Here is a 14,705-nt window from a genome sequence, read left to right on the forward strand (position 1 = left end):
CACATCTTGCTTTATTTTGTTTTCTTTTTTTTTAAATTTACTTAAAATATATTAGAAACACAGTTTTTTAAACAGGTTTTATACATTTAAATTGACAGTTGCCTGGGTTTGCTTTAGTGTTTGATAATTCTAAGAGCTTCCGTTTCCTGGTTTGGCCACCACAATAAAACCCTTCATAATTTTTAAATAGATCTGAATCCATCATCTGTTTTATCATGGCAGTAAGTAAATGAAAACTTCTCATAATGTAACCTTAGTTGTACAACAATTAATACAGTTGTATACCGGTAGATATTCTATGTTTTTTTAAATGAATTATTGTAAAAAAAAAAAAATATATATATATATATATATTTTTTTTTATATATATTTAAAAATATATATGTTAGTGTGTGTGTCATTCAACAATGTGTCAGATATGGGAGAACAGAGCGTGTTAAGAAATAATAGTTTTTGTTTCTAAATAACAGTGCTAGCCATAAGAACAAGTAATATGAAAATATTTACATTCTTTTTTGTCAAAAATAATTGTTAATGGGCAGTGATGGGGAAATGTATTTTAAACCAGCCACTAGGGGTGTATTTTATTATTGTTGTTTGTTGTGGAATTCTTTTGTTTATATTTGTTTTTGTTTTATTTACTCACTTGTCAAGTCTGTGAGTTTTTACAGTCAACTTCCGGTGTTGTCGGTTGCTTCTTTTCATCTTGAAGCTCCCTCAGCGCCGGGGGGCGTGTCTAAAGATTTAAATCCCTCGCACATGCGCAGACGCTGATCGTGCTGCTGGTTGGGGTGCGTCACGCGTCATATTGGCCGTGGCTGTCCTGAGCCGCCTGATAAAATCATGAAACACCTCGAGGGAAATGAGTAAATTAGCGCTCTGTTACTAATTTTTTAAGCGTCCTGGAGTGCATCAGTGTTCGCCAGTAAAGTTGCTTCCGTTTTTTGTGGTAAGGTTATCTTCCGAGTCGATTCAGAATGGATCTCAGGACGGTTTGGATCCAGCCGGAACAGAAGGGACCGGTCAATTCTCTGTGGATGCATTTCTGGAGGACCTCGCAGGGATTGGGTACGAATTCCAGCGTTGACAACCACCTTCACCACCAACGCAACTTTGCGGTGCAGAACGCGAACTCGGTGGACTCTTGCGGTGAGATCCGCAGACACGAATCGCCGCCACCGGGGCTCGTGTTCGGGAAACATCCGCGGCGAGACGGGGAGCGGGGGAGTGTCCGGAGGAAGGGCTCGCTGTCCCCGTCCTCCTCCTCGTTGGACTCGGAGGCCGAGAGCACCTCGCCCTGCGGCTCCTCTCTCCACATGGACAACCTGAACGTGGCGGAGGACCGGGAGCAGTTCGTACACCTCGGCGAGCGCAGGTTGAACGAGAACAACCTCCGGCGGCAGCACCCGGCCCCTCCGCCGGCCGCCCAGCAGCAGCACTGCCGCAGCGTGCCCCGTCCGGGCGGCCACACCCCCACCGGGGGCAGAAACCAGCCGGGGGCCGGCAGGCAGCACCACCAGCCCCATGCATCCGGCCGCAGGAGGCACCTGAACCGGGCCAACACCTTCCACGGCTTCAACCCGCTGCTGTCCTACGGCTTCAGGGGCCATCACCATCATGGAGACTCCTCGTGCAGCATGTGGAAAACCAGGCGCTACAGCCCGGGCATCAACGGGTAAAGGATCATCCAGCACAACGATGATCTTAAGCGTTAATTCTGTCTGAATGTCCACGTTTCTCTCCTCCATTGTTGTCAGGCTGCATGAAGAAATCGTGGACTTTTTTAACTTCATGTCCCCCAGACCTGAGGAAGAGGCCATGAGAAGAGATGTTGTAAGCAGAATAGAGGGGGTCATTAAAGAGTTGTGGCCCACAGCACGGGTGAGTATGGGGGGACTAACTTCTGCAGGGATTTATGGCTATGGGGGGAGGGAGCTGGGCTGTATGGTTCAGAGTACTGTGGCATGATGGGAAACATGACTGCCAAGTCCAGTGACGGATCCATCCAGAGATTTTTTTTTTTCTTAGTGTCATGATTTGTCCAATAATGAAATCAATACACTTGACCTGTCACCTGCTGCTCCATGAGAAGAGCATGAGCCCATGTCTTACAAAATGTTCAAAAAGTGCTCAGTGCTGAGTGAGGTCATCTGTACAGGCTCTTCAAGAGGAACCCATTCAGAGAACCTGCCCAGAGGTCCTATAATGACCTGACTTATCCTACAAGTTTTTTTTTTTTTTTTTTTTTAACCAGAGGCAAGTGCCACCTTCTTGAGCTGCCACTGCCCCAGTCCTCAAATCATAAAGCAGCTGTTGATTTCTGATTATATTAAACAAACGTAAAACAAGCACTTCCCGTGGGCCTACCACCTGCAGGAGGGGCCATAAAAAGTTGGGTGCATGACACCATGGGCAGTGGCCAAATGCGGGGGTCTTGGCACTCTGACCCTGGATTACCAAAGCTGGCTCTTGGGACATGGAACATAACCTCACTGGTGGGGAAGGAGCCTGAGCTTGTGCGTGAGGTTGAGAGGTACCGAGTAGATATAGTTGGGCTCGCCTCGAACCAGTGTTCATCATGAACATGATGTTTGTCCATCACAAACACCATGTTCGAACATAAAGGTGTCCATAAATGCGTTTGGCACCAGGACACCCTAGGTCATAGATCAATGACTGACTTTATAGTTGTCATCTGATTTGTGGCCGTTTGTTTTGGACACTCGGCTGAAGAGAGGAGCTGAGCTGTCTGATCACCATGTGGTAGTGAATTGGGTCGGATGGCAGGGGCAAATGCCGGACAGACCTGGTGGACTCAAACATGTAGTGAAGGTTTGCTCCCAATGCACAAGAACCCATCAGAAAGATCTTCAATTCACATCTCCAGGAGAGTTTTAACCGCATCCCAGCTGATGCGGGATACATTGAGTTCAAGTGAGCCATGTTCTGATCCTCATTTGTTAAGGTAGCCACTGGACTGTAGTCTGCCACTGGATTGACAGACTGGGTGGTGGTTCCCCTATTCAGAAAGGGGGGTCAGAGGGTGTGCTCCCTCATAGGGGCATCACTGTCTTTAGCCTCCCTGGTAAGGTCTATTCAGGAATACTAGAGAAGTGAGTCCGATCGTTGGTTGAACCTCAGATCCAGGAGGAACAATGCAAGTTCTGTCCTGGTCATGAAACACTGGGCCAACTCTTTACCCTCACTAAGGTCCTCTAGGGGTCATGGGAGTTTGCCCATTCAGTCTACGTGTTTTGTGAACTTGGAGAAGGTGTTCAGTCATGTTCCTCAGGGTACACTGTGGGGGGTGCTCCTGGAGTATAGGATTGGGGGCCCGTTGCTACAGGAGAGACTCTGAGTAGAGCCGCTGCTCCTCTACATTGAAAGGAGCCAGTTGAGGTAGTTCGGGCATCTGGTAAGGATGCTTCCTGGGCGCCTCCCTAGGGAGGTGCTTCAGGCATGTCTGACTGGGAGGAGACCCCGGGAAGACCCAGGACATGCTGGAGAGAATATGTCTCTCTTTTGGCCTGGGAATGCCTTGAAGTCCTCCCAGAAGAACTGGAAGAGGTGGCTGTGGAAAGAGATGTCTGGGCCTCCTTTTTCAAGCTGCTGTCCTTGTGACCCAACTTAGAAATAAGTGGATGGAAACATGTACATTTTATTATAAATGACAGTTAAGAGTTATATAATAAATTTTGAGTTAACCTCTGAGAAGCTGTATTGAAAGCATGTACAAGTACAGAACATATTAGGCTTAGCTTTAGTTTTTACCTTTTTAATTCTCATAATTCATGCCAGTTTGGTTGTTTCCTAAGCTTTAAAAAAACATTCTGGTCACCAGGTGTAACTGGGACCTTGAGTACACAATTTCATTCCACCTCATGTACCACATGCGATGCAAATGACAATAATCTTGAACCTTGAGTTTCCACAGACTTTACTGTTTTATTATTATTTATTTATTGCCCCCAACTAAAAGGTGAAGGATTGCTAGGATAACTATTAACTAAACTAAGTGTCCTTCACAACACAACAATGACTAAAGATCAATCAGTTTGAGATACTGAGATAAATTTTAAATGGATCCGTCATGAAAGTGGAGGAGTTTTATGCATTCTGTTAAAATACACTAGGCCTTTATTTCTGCTTTCTTTCCTCCAAGGCTCTTCGATTATTTTAACACCCCTTGGGTTGTCTTCATTAATTGAAGCTATGAAAACCTACAAAAGCACAATATATTAGACATTTTTTTGTGTTTAAACTTCCACATTGATCAGTCTCTTTATGTGTTGTTTTAATATTTCCAACTATCGTCGAATTTAAACGTACATTCAAACTGTACCTTTGTCAAAGTATAAATATGGAGAGCTGAAGCCATTATCACTCTGCTTTTGTCCAAATGTTCAATTTGTCAGCAAGTGTTCATATTGTCAAAGACCAGGCAGGATGTGTCCAAAGTTAAAGCAGACTTGTCGTTTCTCTGTGTTTTCTGCAGGTAGAGATATTCGGCAGCTTCAGCACAGGACTGTATCTTCCTACAAGGTAACGTCTAGTTTCATATTCTTATTTTACTCTCTGACCTAACTCTGGGTTCTGGTTTTTATTTTTTTTTGTTCTGAAAATGAGAAAATCTTATACACAGTTCTACCAAGGGTGCATTAATAAATCATAAGATTTACGCTTGTCATCAGGGTTGAATGAGATTTGGATGTAGGTCAGAGTTTTATTTATTAAGGAAGCAGCAGCTTTGATTGAACCAGTGTATTTTAAACCGCTTGGGTTCATAATTTAGCTTAATGTTTAGTTTTTGTTTTTGTTTGGGTGTCTGCATGCTTCATTTTGTGTGCTTATTTGTTAAAGATACTCATGCAAATAAAATACAACAGGTTAATCTGAACTTTTATTGGTGCAGAGTTTACTTTAGTAGCTTTCCAGATTTATTTAGATGCAGTTCTGAAATGTGGGTCCACATTCGATTAAAACAAAGCGCCTGTGCTCTTCACGAACGTCTCAGTCGACCTTTTCATAACCACGTCGGCTGTTTCTGTAAATAAGCAGCTGTTCAAAGCTTGCTTACTATTTTTTTAATTAAGTGACACGTTAAGCGTTGATATGTGTTACTTCGTAAAAACAATTTTTGCTGTTTTTTTTGTGACATTGCAATGAAAACCCTCTAAAATTGTAGGGGGGAAAGCACATGAATTGCGACCTGAACAAAGAGCAGCTACGATGTGAAAATAGGGAAACATTTTGTTGCTTTCCAAGTTATTATTAAGAGTGTATACATTATGCTTTTACCCCACTGTGCGTTCTGATGCCTGGCTCCACATCTTGTACACAACAAGTCCACAACCCTGATCCTTGTGGTCCACTATCCTGCTTGTTTTAGATGTTTGTCTGCTTCATCATACCTGACTAAAAGAAATGAGTCATTGACCGGCTTCTGCTAAACTTATTGAAATTCTGAGTAGGTAGCTGAATTATTTGAATCGGGTGAGGAGTAGGCCTGTCACGATAAACAATAAATCAATTAATTGCATGATAAATGAAAATTATCTACCTCGTTTTCATTAATCAGCTTTATCGTTTCTTTGCGTCTCTTTGTCTCCGACAAAAAGCTCAACTCTGGTGTTCTTCACTGACCTCTCTCTTTCTCTTTTCCCTTTAAAATGCATTTTAACCGTCCAAGATCGCATTTTTGGATCGTTAAAAGCAGATAAGCTACAAGCTAAGCTTGCAGGCCAACCTCAGGGAAAATACCTCCGTCTTGTCAAAGCTCCAAAATTCACGGTTGAAGCCCGTGCCTTCATGTAAAAGTTTTGTTTTTTTTTTTTCCCTGCAAAAAGAAGCTGAGAACTTGTTTACTGATTTTTTTTTTTTTCGTTCTTACAAGCGTTGTGTGACATGCTATGCTAAAGAGCTCAAACCACACCGATCGTCCGCCATTTTGAGGACCAAAAAAGGAAGAAGACAGCCCATGTCACGTCAAGGGGCCTCCCTTCGATTTTTCTTAGACATGCTTCTCGCTTCCTCACTATCCATCCTTCAGTTCAGTCTTATACTGCCATCTGGTGGTCAATAAAAGGTACTACACTCAAAACAAATTACCAACATTTCTTCTTAAATTTGACAATAAGTAGTAATTATTGTCAAATTTCAAACAATGTTATTGTTTATCGCAATAATTTCTGAGACAATCGCCCAGCAAAATGCGTTATCATGACAGGCCTAGTGAGGAGGACAGTGGGCCTGTGCTTTACACACAGTCTGACAAGGCGAGGAGTCTGGACTCCACTTCAGCCAGACGTAAACACGAGAGGGTTGAGTCGATCCTTCAAGTTCAAGGTTCTTTATTGTCATTCGCATCACATGTGGTACATGAGGTGGAATGAAACTGTGTATACAGGGTCACAGTTGCACCCAAAAATATAAATAGTAAAAGAAACAGTACTAAGGATCTAAGATATGAACTACGAAATACACTAAATACTTAGTGCAAAACAATACGCCGAACAACAGCAGCACGAACATGAGTCTGTGTGAGCAGGAGAGTATGAATGAACACGGCAGCATGAAATAAATCAGCAGCATGAGATCAGCAGCACATAACAATCAAAGTGGCATTACAGTGATTTTTTTTTTTTTTCCCCACAGTGATTATCCTGGTTAGTGATTTATGAGTCTCAACAACTTCAGTGTAGAAGTGTAGTGATTCTACACTTAATGCACCACAACCTTCTGCTTGAAGGGAGTGGGGCAAAAAGTGTGTGTGCTGGGTGAGTGGGGTCTTTCATGATGCAAGTGGCCCTCTTCCTGCATCTGAAGTTGTAGATGTCTGCAATGGTGGGGAGTCTGTCTGCTGTGCAGCCTTCACCGCTTTCTGCAGAGATTTTCTTTCTGCAGCTGTGCATCATACTTTACTTTCATATTGTCAGCCGGTAATGACACGGTAAACTATGATTGCTCTGACAATTTGTCAGTTGTTGATGGTGCCCCCTCTTCCTTCCATTCAAGAGAGAAACTCCTCCTTTCTGCTTGTCATCAACTCTAGCTGAGTTGTAGCCCAGCTGATTGAAAAGGGATGGACCCATAATGTACCCAGGTTGTAAACTGCTCTTAAAAGGAGGAAAAAATACAATTTTTTTTCTGTCTCCAGTGACATTGATCTGGTGGTGTTTGGAAACTGGGACCATCCTCCTCTGCAGGAACTTGAGCAGGCCCTGAAAAAACACAACGTGGCCGGCAATTATCCCATCAAAGTCCTCGACAAAGCAACGGTGCGTCAACAGCAGCTGCTGTTTTTAACAATTTTTAAAATGTTCTTAAGATTGTGAAGTCATCAAATGTTGTTTGGCGTGATCTTCTTAACGAACTTTGAATATTTCTATCATCAGGTGCCGATTATAAAACTCGCCGACCATGAAACGAAGGTGAAAGTGGACATCAGCTTTAATGTAGAGACTGCAGTCAAAGCAGCACAGTTCATCAAGAGCTATCTAAAGGTCAGCCTCAGATATCTTTAGTGGTATTAACCCCGTGTTGTTTGCTTGTTGTTCACTTCTCTCTTCTTCTTTTTTTTTTTTTTTGTAGAAGTACACAGTTCTTCCACCCCTGATCTTCGTTCTGAAGCAGTTTCTCTTGCAGAGGGATCTCAATGAAGTCTTTACTGGAGGCATCAGCTCCTACAGCCTTATCCTGATGGCCATCAGCTTCCTGCAGGTGCTCACTTTCATGCAATATTAACCTGGAGACCATGGGTTGTACATGCAAGTTATACACAGCAGGGCTGTTATTTTGTTAACAAACTAAAGCTCAGTTCAGAAACTACAGGCACTCCAGTGATGACTTATTATTCTTCTAATTCAGGTTTTCTTCTTTAGGCTCAATTAGCTGTTCTGTGTCATTTGATGGTCACTTTGATAATTCATATAGTCCCAGTTTGCATTTGGAGAAAAGTGTAATGCCATAAATTTAAAATAAATAATGCTGTTTCAAAATACTGAGGCCATAATTAAGACCCGATTTACTGTAGAAAATTTAGGTCAGAAATCTGTCAACTTTTAGCTCTGTTCTTTGAAGATTCAAATATGTCTTTCATATTAATGTGCAAATCACTTCACTGACCAGCTGAAATATAAATTTAAAATTTGTCTCATAACCAGATGGAGACAAACATTTGAATTAATTTCTTAGTAATCTAATGTTAGCAGTGTAACGATTTTCTTCAAATCCAGACATACAAAGAAAAATGCACATCATCTGCAGCCTGTGTGGTACCGACACGCTGAACTCGACAGCAGAGCCTTTCATGTGTTCAGGTTCATCTCTTTTCAACTTAATGAGCATTTATTTCTTCTCTTTATGCAAGCCGGTCAGTGGAAAAATAGAAGTCAAATGAATTATTTTTGTTAAATGTGTTCGATTAAATGATGAAACATTGTCAATGAATCAACACTAGTGAAGTCAGGTTTTGAGATTCTTTGTCAGTGTTTGATAAACGTCTACTAAATAGAATATAGGCCTGTATTTTTTTTTTTAAGAGAATGTCGCTAATATTTTAGCTTTAATATAGTTTTAAATTGGTTACAGTATCAAGACAAATTACATGTCTGATTTTATTTTCTGGATTATCCTCAGGCTGTGTTGTTAAACGTTTGTCTCTCTCACATGATGATTTAGCCCACACATGGGCAACATACGGCCCGAGAGCCAAATATGGCCCTGTAAAAATCTTAATGCGGCCCCCAATGTCACTAACTGAAAAGAAAAAAACTTGAAAATAAGTTGATGAAAACCTGCATCTTATCAATGAAACTTAGTGAAATCTAAATTAAAAATCTTGGACAAAAACATCTAAAATCTTTGGATTAATATTGGCCAAAACTTTTTTTTTTTTTTTTCTGGTAAGTCGTTGAGTTTCCAAAACTAGACTGAACCTTAAAGACTCCAAAATGCAAATGTATATATTTTGTTGCATATTTTAAGCTAACAAACACAAAAGCCTGTTTACAGAAAATGCCTTTTATTCCTTCAGGGTGCTGGGGAAATCTACTTTTATGCTAACTATGCTACAACAAGTAAAAAGCCTGGAAATGTCCAAAAGATTCCGTCTTAAAGAAAATGTATTTTGCAGTTCACTATGTGACTCTTTGATTGCTTTAAATAACTTAAATAGACCCTCTGAAAACAAAACGTTTCAAACTGAAGTGCGTTTTGTGATCCTGGAAACTGAGTTTCAGCTCAATATTCTTGGCTAAACCAACAATCCATGTATTTTTATGTTTTGAGGCAGGAGTGCTGATAGTATTTATAACTAAAGAAAATAACATGAGTAACAATAACTTCCATTAACCACCACGTGAAAAACATGTTTGACAACGTTTGTAAAGTTTTCATGTGAGGCGTCTTGAAACAAGAGTCTGAAGCAGTCGACCACCAGGAGTCACTGCGGCTTCTCTTATTCTCAAATGATGTTTGTGGCCCAACACTACAGAGCCACCGTACAACACTGATGGGACATTTACATCTTGGGTTAATTCACAAATTTAATCAAATTGTTTAGTTTAAAAAAAAAAATCACAACTTCAGAAGCAATAATAGGATTTTTGTTTGCTGAATTAATGAGTACAGTAGTCCCTCATTTATTGCGGTGCATCCGTACCCTGAAGCCCCGCGATAAGTGGGAAAAACTGAAGTAGGGATAGTAGTACAAGTAGTAAGTAGTAGTTTATTTTGGTATTTATTTAGCATTTTATTTTAAATGCTTGCAATAACAGCATTGTAAGAGGGTGACATTTGAACATGGGGAACCCCGCCCTGTTTAAAGATGGACAGGTTCTCTTCACACATCGTTAAACTGGGGCAGGTGGGTCTCCATGTTCAACTGTCACCCCCTTACAATGTTGTTATTACAAGCATCACTCGGCCCCCTCTGAATATCAAGCATCCATCGGTACTAACGACCAATTGTTAGGGCTCGAACAATCCATTATTAAGCTTAACATGTGACTAGCTAGTTTGTTGTCAACAGCAACCTGGTTGATCCACTGCGAAAAGTTGCTATTTATAAGACTGAGTTTACTGCAGCGTCTTTTGGATAAAAGACGAAAAGTTTCATCAAAGAAGAATCCATCCAGAGGACCTGATTCAACCTTGTAGAATTGTTCTACCTGGATTATTGAGCATGCAACAGGACACAATCTGTGTTTGTTAATTATATGCACCTTAATGAAATTCTAAAGCAGTTTTTAATTGTGAAGCATTTCTAATTCATACTCTGACAGATTCACTTGTAAAAACTCGGTCATGTGTGGCTTAATAATAAAAAATAGAACCCTTAATTGTAGGTATTAATTTATTTTAATAGTTCTTTGAGTCTAATTTTGGTCTGAGGAAAAATATATTTCCCTAAATAATTAGTGACTAATACTGATGTTTTTCACTGTTGAGTTGTGCTGTCCATCAGAACAGATTGTTTCAAACTGGATTTGCTCTCGGACTTTCTTCCTTCCTGCCTTGTCTCAGCTACACCCTCGGATCGACACGCGGCGGTCCAACATCAACCTGGGCATCCTCCTCATCGAGTTCTTCGAGCTCTACGGCCGCGATTTCAACTACGCGAAGACGGGCATCCGTGTGAGAAACGAAGGAGCCTACCTGTCCAAGGACGATGTGCTCAAAGCCATGGGGACCGGAAACAGGCCGTCCATGCTCTGCATAGAGGATCCAGTCCAGCCAGGTCCGGTTTATTATGAATCTATGAATAAGTTTCCTGAGTTCAGATCCCTCCTCAGATTAGTTGATGTTGCACATGAAGAAGAAAACCTCCAGTTTGTTGTTGGTGCAGTCAAATGGAAGATGGGGAAAATTAAATTCTGCTTCAAAAAGGTGCAAAAACTTACCGTAATTTCCGAACTATAAGCCGCTACTTTTTTCACATGCTTTCAACACTGCGGCTTATGTAATGCTGCGGCTAATTTATGGATTTATTTTTATTTTTGGGGGGAGATGAACTAACGAGCTTCATGCCACCAAAACATTTAGCATCATCACACCCGGGCGCTCACATACACGTCTCTTGCAGGGTGGGTCCTCGTGACTCTGAAACTACCAGTATAAATAAAGGTTTAAAAAAAATCTGCCCAATGAAATTGCCAAACAGGCCACAGTGGACCAATGAAACGGAGAGAGGTTGTGTAAAATTCTGCAAGCGCAGAGCATGAGGTGGGGGGACTCCTTGCCTGTGCGGAGCAACTTTTGCTAAAGTCTGTAGGAGGACAGCAAAAGCTTGTGCGGGTGGAAGATGAAGATGGCGTTCAGGGACTTCCTTGTATGCTACTGTTTTTTTTTTTTTTGTTACAGACACTGTTCAGAGGGGGGAAAAACATTTACTGTCAGTATTTGTGTAGGTTCCCAGTACATATTTAAGTTTGAAAAATCTTTCTGTGTAAGTATCTCGTTACAACGTGGACACCCGCGGCTTATCAACAAGTGCGGCTTATATATGTACAATTTATTTATTTGATTTTTTTTTTAGTGGGCACGACTTTATATTCTGGTGCGCTCAATAGTCCTGAAATTACGGTACTGTTCTTGTAGTTCAGCAGGGCCGTTCATTCTGGTAGGAGTAGCTGCCATTATGTCAAGTGTGTGAACAAGTGAAGCTAATCATTAGTGACCTTTGTAATCATTTTAATCTTGAGTTTCTTTTTAATTGCACTCTGCACGAGAGCAGGTCAGCACTGGGCTGCTGTACGCCCACACAGTGTTTTGTCTACAGATGATCTGGTCAATTCTGTTTTTTCTCAGATAATGATGTGGGCAGGAGTTCATATGGAGTCCTACAAGTCAAACAAGTCTTTGACTTTGCCTACATGGTGCTGAGCCACAGTGTGTACGCTCGCTCTTACCCGAACAAAGACTATGACAGGTTTTTGTTTTTTTTCTTGCTCACAAATGAAGTTACTTGAGGTTTTCTGGAAGCAAATAGTCTTTTCTTATAGTTTTTGATTTGTTTCAGCACTTTAGTTCGAATCATCCGAGTCAGCCCTGAGGTGCTGGCTTACAGAGAATGGACAATCAAGAAGTGGGGGGCTAAGCAGTGTGCCAAGCTGGAAAACCAAGGTGAGTTACTGCTCCTCTTTTGGCCCAAATGTTCTTTCTGTTGTGATGAGTCTGTGACCGGCTCAGCTCCTGCAGACTTTTCTCAGTGGACATCTTCTGTGTGCTTTTAGATGTAGAGGCCTGCGAGCAGGATCTGGCCCGGATGATGGTAGGTGGGGATCAAAGGGACTCTTCCTCTCCACTCAGCGCTGACTCCCCCTCACCTTCTCCAGTCTTTCCTCCCAGTCCTCAGCATCATTCTTCATCGTCTTCTGCATGCTCACTCTCCTCTGGAAGCGACGCTGTAAGACCACAGTATTTATTTGTTCCTTACAATTTTACACGAGTAAAACCTTCATAATGGTGGATCTGCTCTGTTGTGACAAGAAACGTCATCTTAGGTGCTGATGAAGAGTTTAATAGTTTTTTTTTTCCTACATGTTTTCCAGGAGTCTGATTCTCCACAAAACAACAGTGCTGCTATCCAGCTCTACCCTCTGACCTTGGCTTCGATTCATTCGATGATCCAGATGGCGGCTGACCTGGGAGTCAGACAATCAGCAAACTTTATCCACTCAGTGCATCAGGTTAGACCACAAGGGGTTCTCACTGCCTTTAAGGTGGGATTATGAGCGACTAATATCTTACCTGTTGTGGATACCTTTTTGAATGACGTCAGAATGGCGAAACAGACTAAGAGCCAGCTCCTCAGAGTGATCAGAATCAAACTGAGTGAGGTCAAGACTGAAGGGGGTTGCTGCCTTAAAGTGACAAACATTTGCTCACTCAGAATTCACACTGTTGTCCTTTTTTTTTTTTTTTTTTTTTTGTTATGATTGTTTTTAGTCAAACTGCTTCTGCTGTTTTAGCCATTAAAACATCAGAACGTTCAGCTCATTCAAGAGCTGGGTGCTATGACTTTGTTTCTGTAGCTTTCATATTTGTCAAAAATATTTATCTTTATTTAAATTTTCCCAGATGAATTACACTGAAATCTCTTCAATCCTTCGTAAATATTGTCCTCATTAAAACCTGCCTCAGCATACTTGCTCTATTTTGTCATATTATGTAGCTTTTAGCTACTGCTACTTTTTGATTAGCCTTTTGAGACTTTTAGTTGTCATTCTGCCGCTTTTAGCTAGTTTTACTACTTTTGGCTAGCATTTTGCCATGTTTAGCTTCTAGCTGGTACTTTTTGACTACTTTCTATAAAAAAAAGAAACTGTCCAGATGACCTGACTGAGAATTATTGGATTTGATACCTGGATGATTGAGCATGAACTTTGTTTTCTACTTTTAGCTTTCTAATAGATTTCAGCCACTCGAGCAAATTTCACAAGTCATTCAGCATTCTGAGTTTCTCTAGTTCATAGTAGTTTTCTGCTAAATATATTGTGTGAGACGAATAGTTTGTCTGGATTCTCACAGCTTCTTTTTTTTGTTTTTGTTTTTGTTTGTTTCTTCTATCTACAGCTGTCTCTTCCAGAAAATGTCCCCATCGCCGCTCTGTCTGATTGTCAGTTCTACCACGAGAACCCTCCTTCCATCAGCACCGTGCACCGACACACAACACAAGTTCCCCATCACTCCAAGCCCATGAGCCCCCTCCTCAGCCCCCTCCACCACCCGCAGGTAGGAGGGCAGCACACTTACACCTACACCATGAGGTCCAGGTCCCACGGCTCCATAGAGCTGCAGAAATCCGGCTTCAAGCAGAACCAAGCTGCCTATAACCTCACGGGCAGCTTTAGTCCCCAGCACAGGTTGGTTCCCCCGAGTCCTCACATGGCGTCAGGTTTCAGAAACCAGCAGCAGTACAACTGCAACACCTGGAGACGTAGAAAGAAGGACAGTGTCCCGGCTGCTAACTAGAGCCAACGAAAGAGCTAAAGACTTCCCACATCCTGTCGTGAAAGCATCTCATTGTGTTAAAATTCACACGTCTGATCCTGCGCAAGGCTTCAGGTCTTTAACTGTGCTTATTTTGTCCCATCATTCTGACGAGCGGTACCCCTCCCTCTGAACTGGATGCACACCAGCACAAAGCAGGTTGGTGAACTGCTGATGCTCGGCCTCCTGTGACGCAGAGGTTGTCCACGCAACTTGAACATCTCCATCATCCCGAGCCACAGTACTGACAAAGTTCAGAGCTTTCCCCTTCAGGTTTTAGCCTCATTTGGTTTGTTTCTCGCTCCAATCACAGCTCTTAAAGCAAAGCACTGCTTTACCTTTTACCTATGCAGTGCCAAGCTGACGGTGGTTTTCATGTGACGGCACAAACATGATGATGTTTTAGTGCTCACACTGTGACGACTGGTTTGAATGTACACACCTTTGTGTTTGAATGTGCGCGTTGGTCTGTTTTCTGTTTTATTCACAATATACTTTTTTTTTTCACATTGACGCTATTGTTTTGTTCAGTACATTGACACTTTATTTTATGTTGGTTGCATTTTTGTGCAATCGTTTTAATTTATTTCACATTTTACTTAAATTTTTATTATTTTTTTTTTATAATGACTGAATTGATCTGTGCAATAGATGGATTCAAGGGCCTGTGTGTGTGTGTGTGTGTGTGTGTGTGTGTGTGTGTGTGTGTGTGT

At 41.7% G+C, this 14,705-nt stretch overlaps 1 protein-coding gene across 1 annotated transcript; it reads left to right on the forward strand.

Moving 5' to 3' along the window:
* Positions 1-977: 977 nt before the first annotated feature.
* On the forward strand, positions 978-13,974 carry LOC119410175 (terminal nucleotidyltransferase 4A). The gene is made up of 12 exons (XM_037677086.1): positions 978-1,675; positions 1,758-1,881; positions 4,496-4,542; positions 7,157-7,277; positions 7,395-7,502; positions 7,591-7,719; positions 10,525-10,738; positions 11,809-11,929; positions 12,020-12,123; positions 12,234-12,406; positions 12,552-12,689; positions 13,576-13,974. The coding sequence occupies exons 1-12, from the start codon at positions 978-980 to the stop codon at positions 13,972-13,974; spliced, it is 2,376 nt and encodes a 791-aa protein (XP_037533014.1).
* Positions 13,975-14,705: the final 731 nt, after the last annotated feature.

This window comes from Nematolebias whitei, chromosome 5 (genome assembly GCF_014905685.2).
Source record: "Nematolebias whitei isolate Nwh7 chromosome 5, NemWhi1, whole genome shotgun sequence".
Taxonomy (NCBI): domain Eukaryota; kingdom Metazoa; phylum Chordata; class Actinopteri; order Cyprinodontiformes; family Rivulidae; genus Nematolebias; species Nematolebias whitei.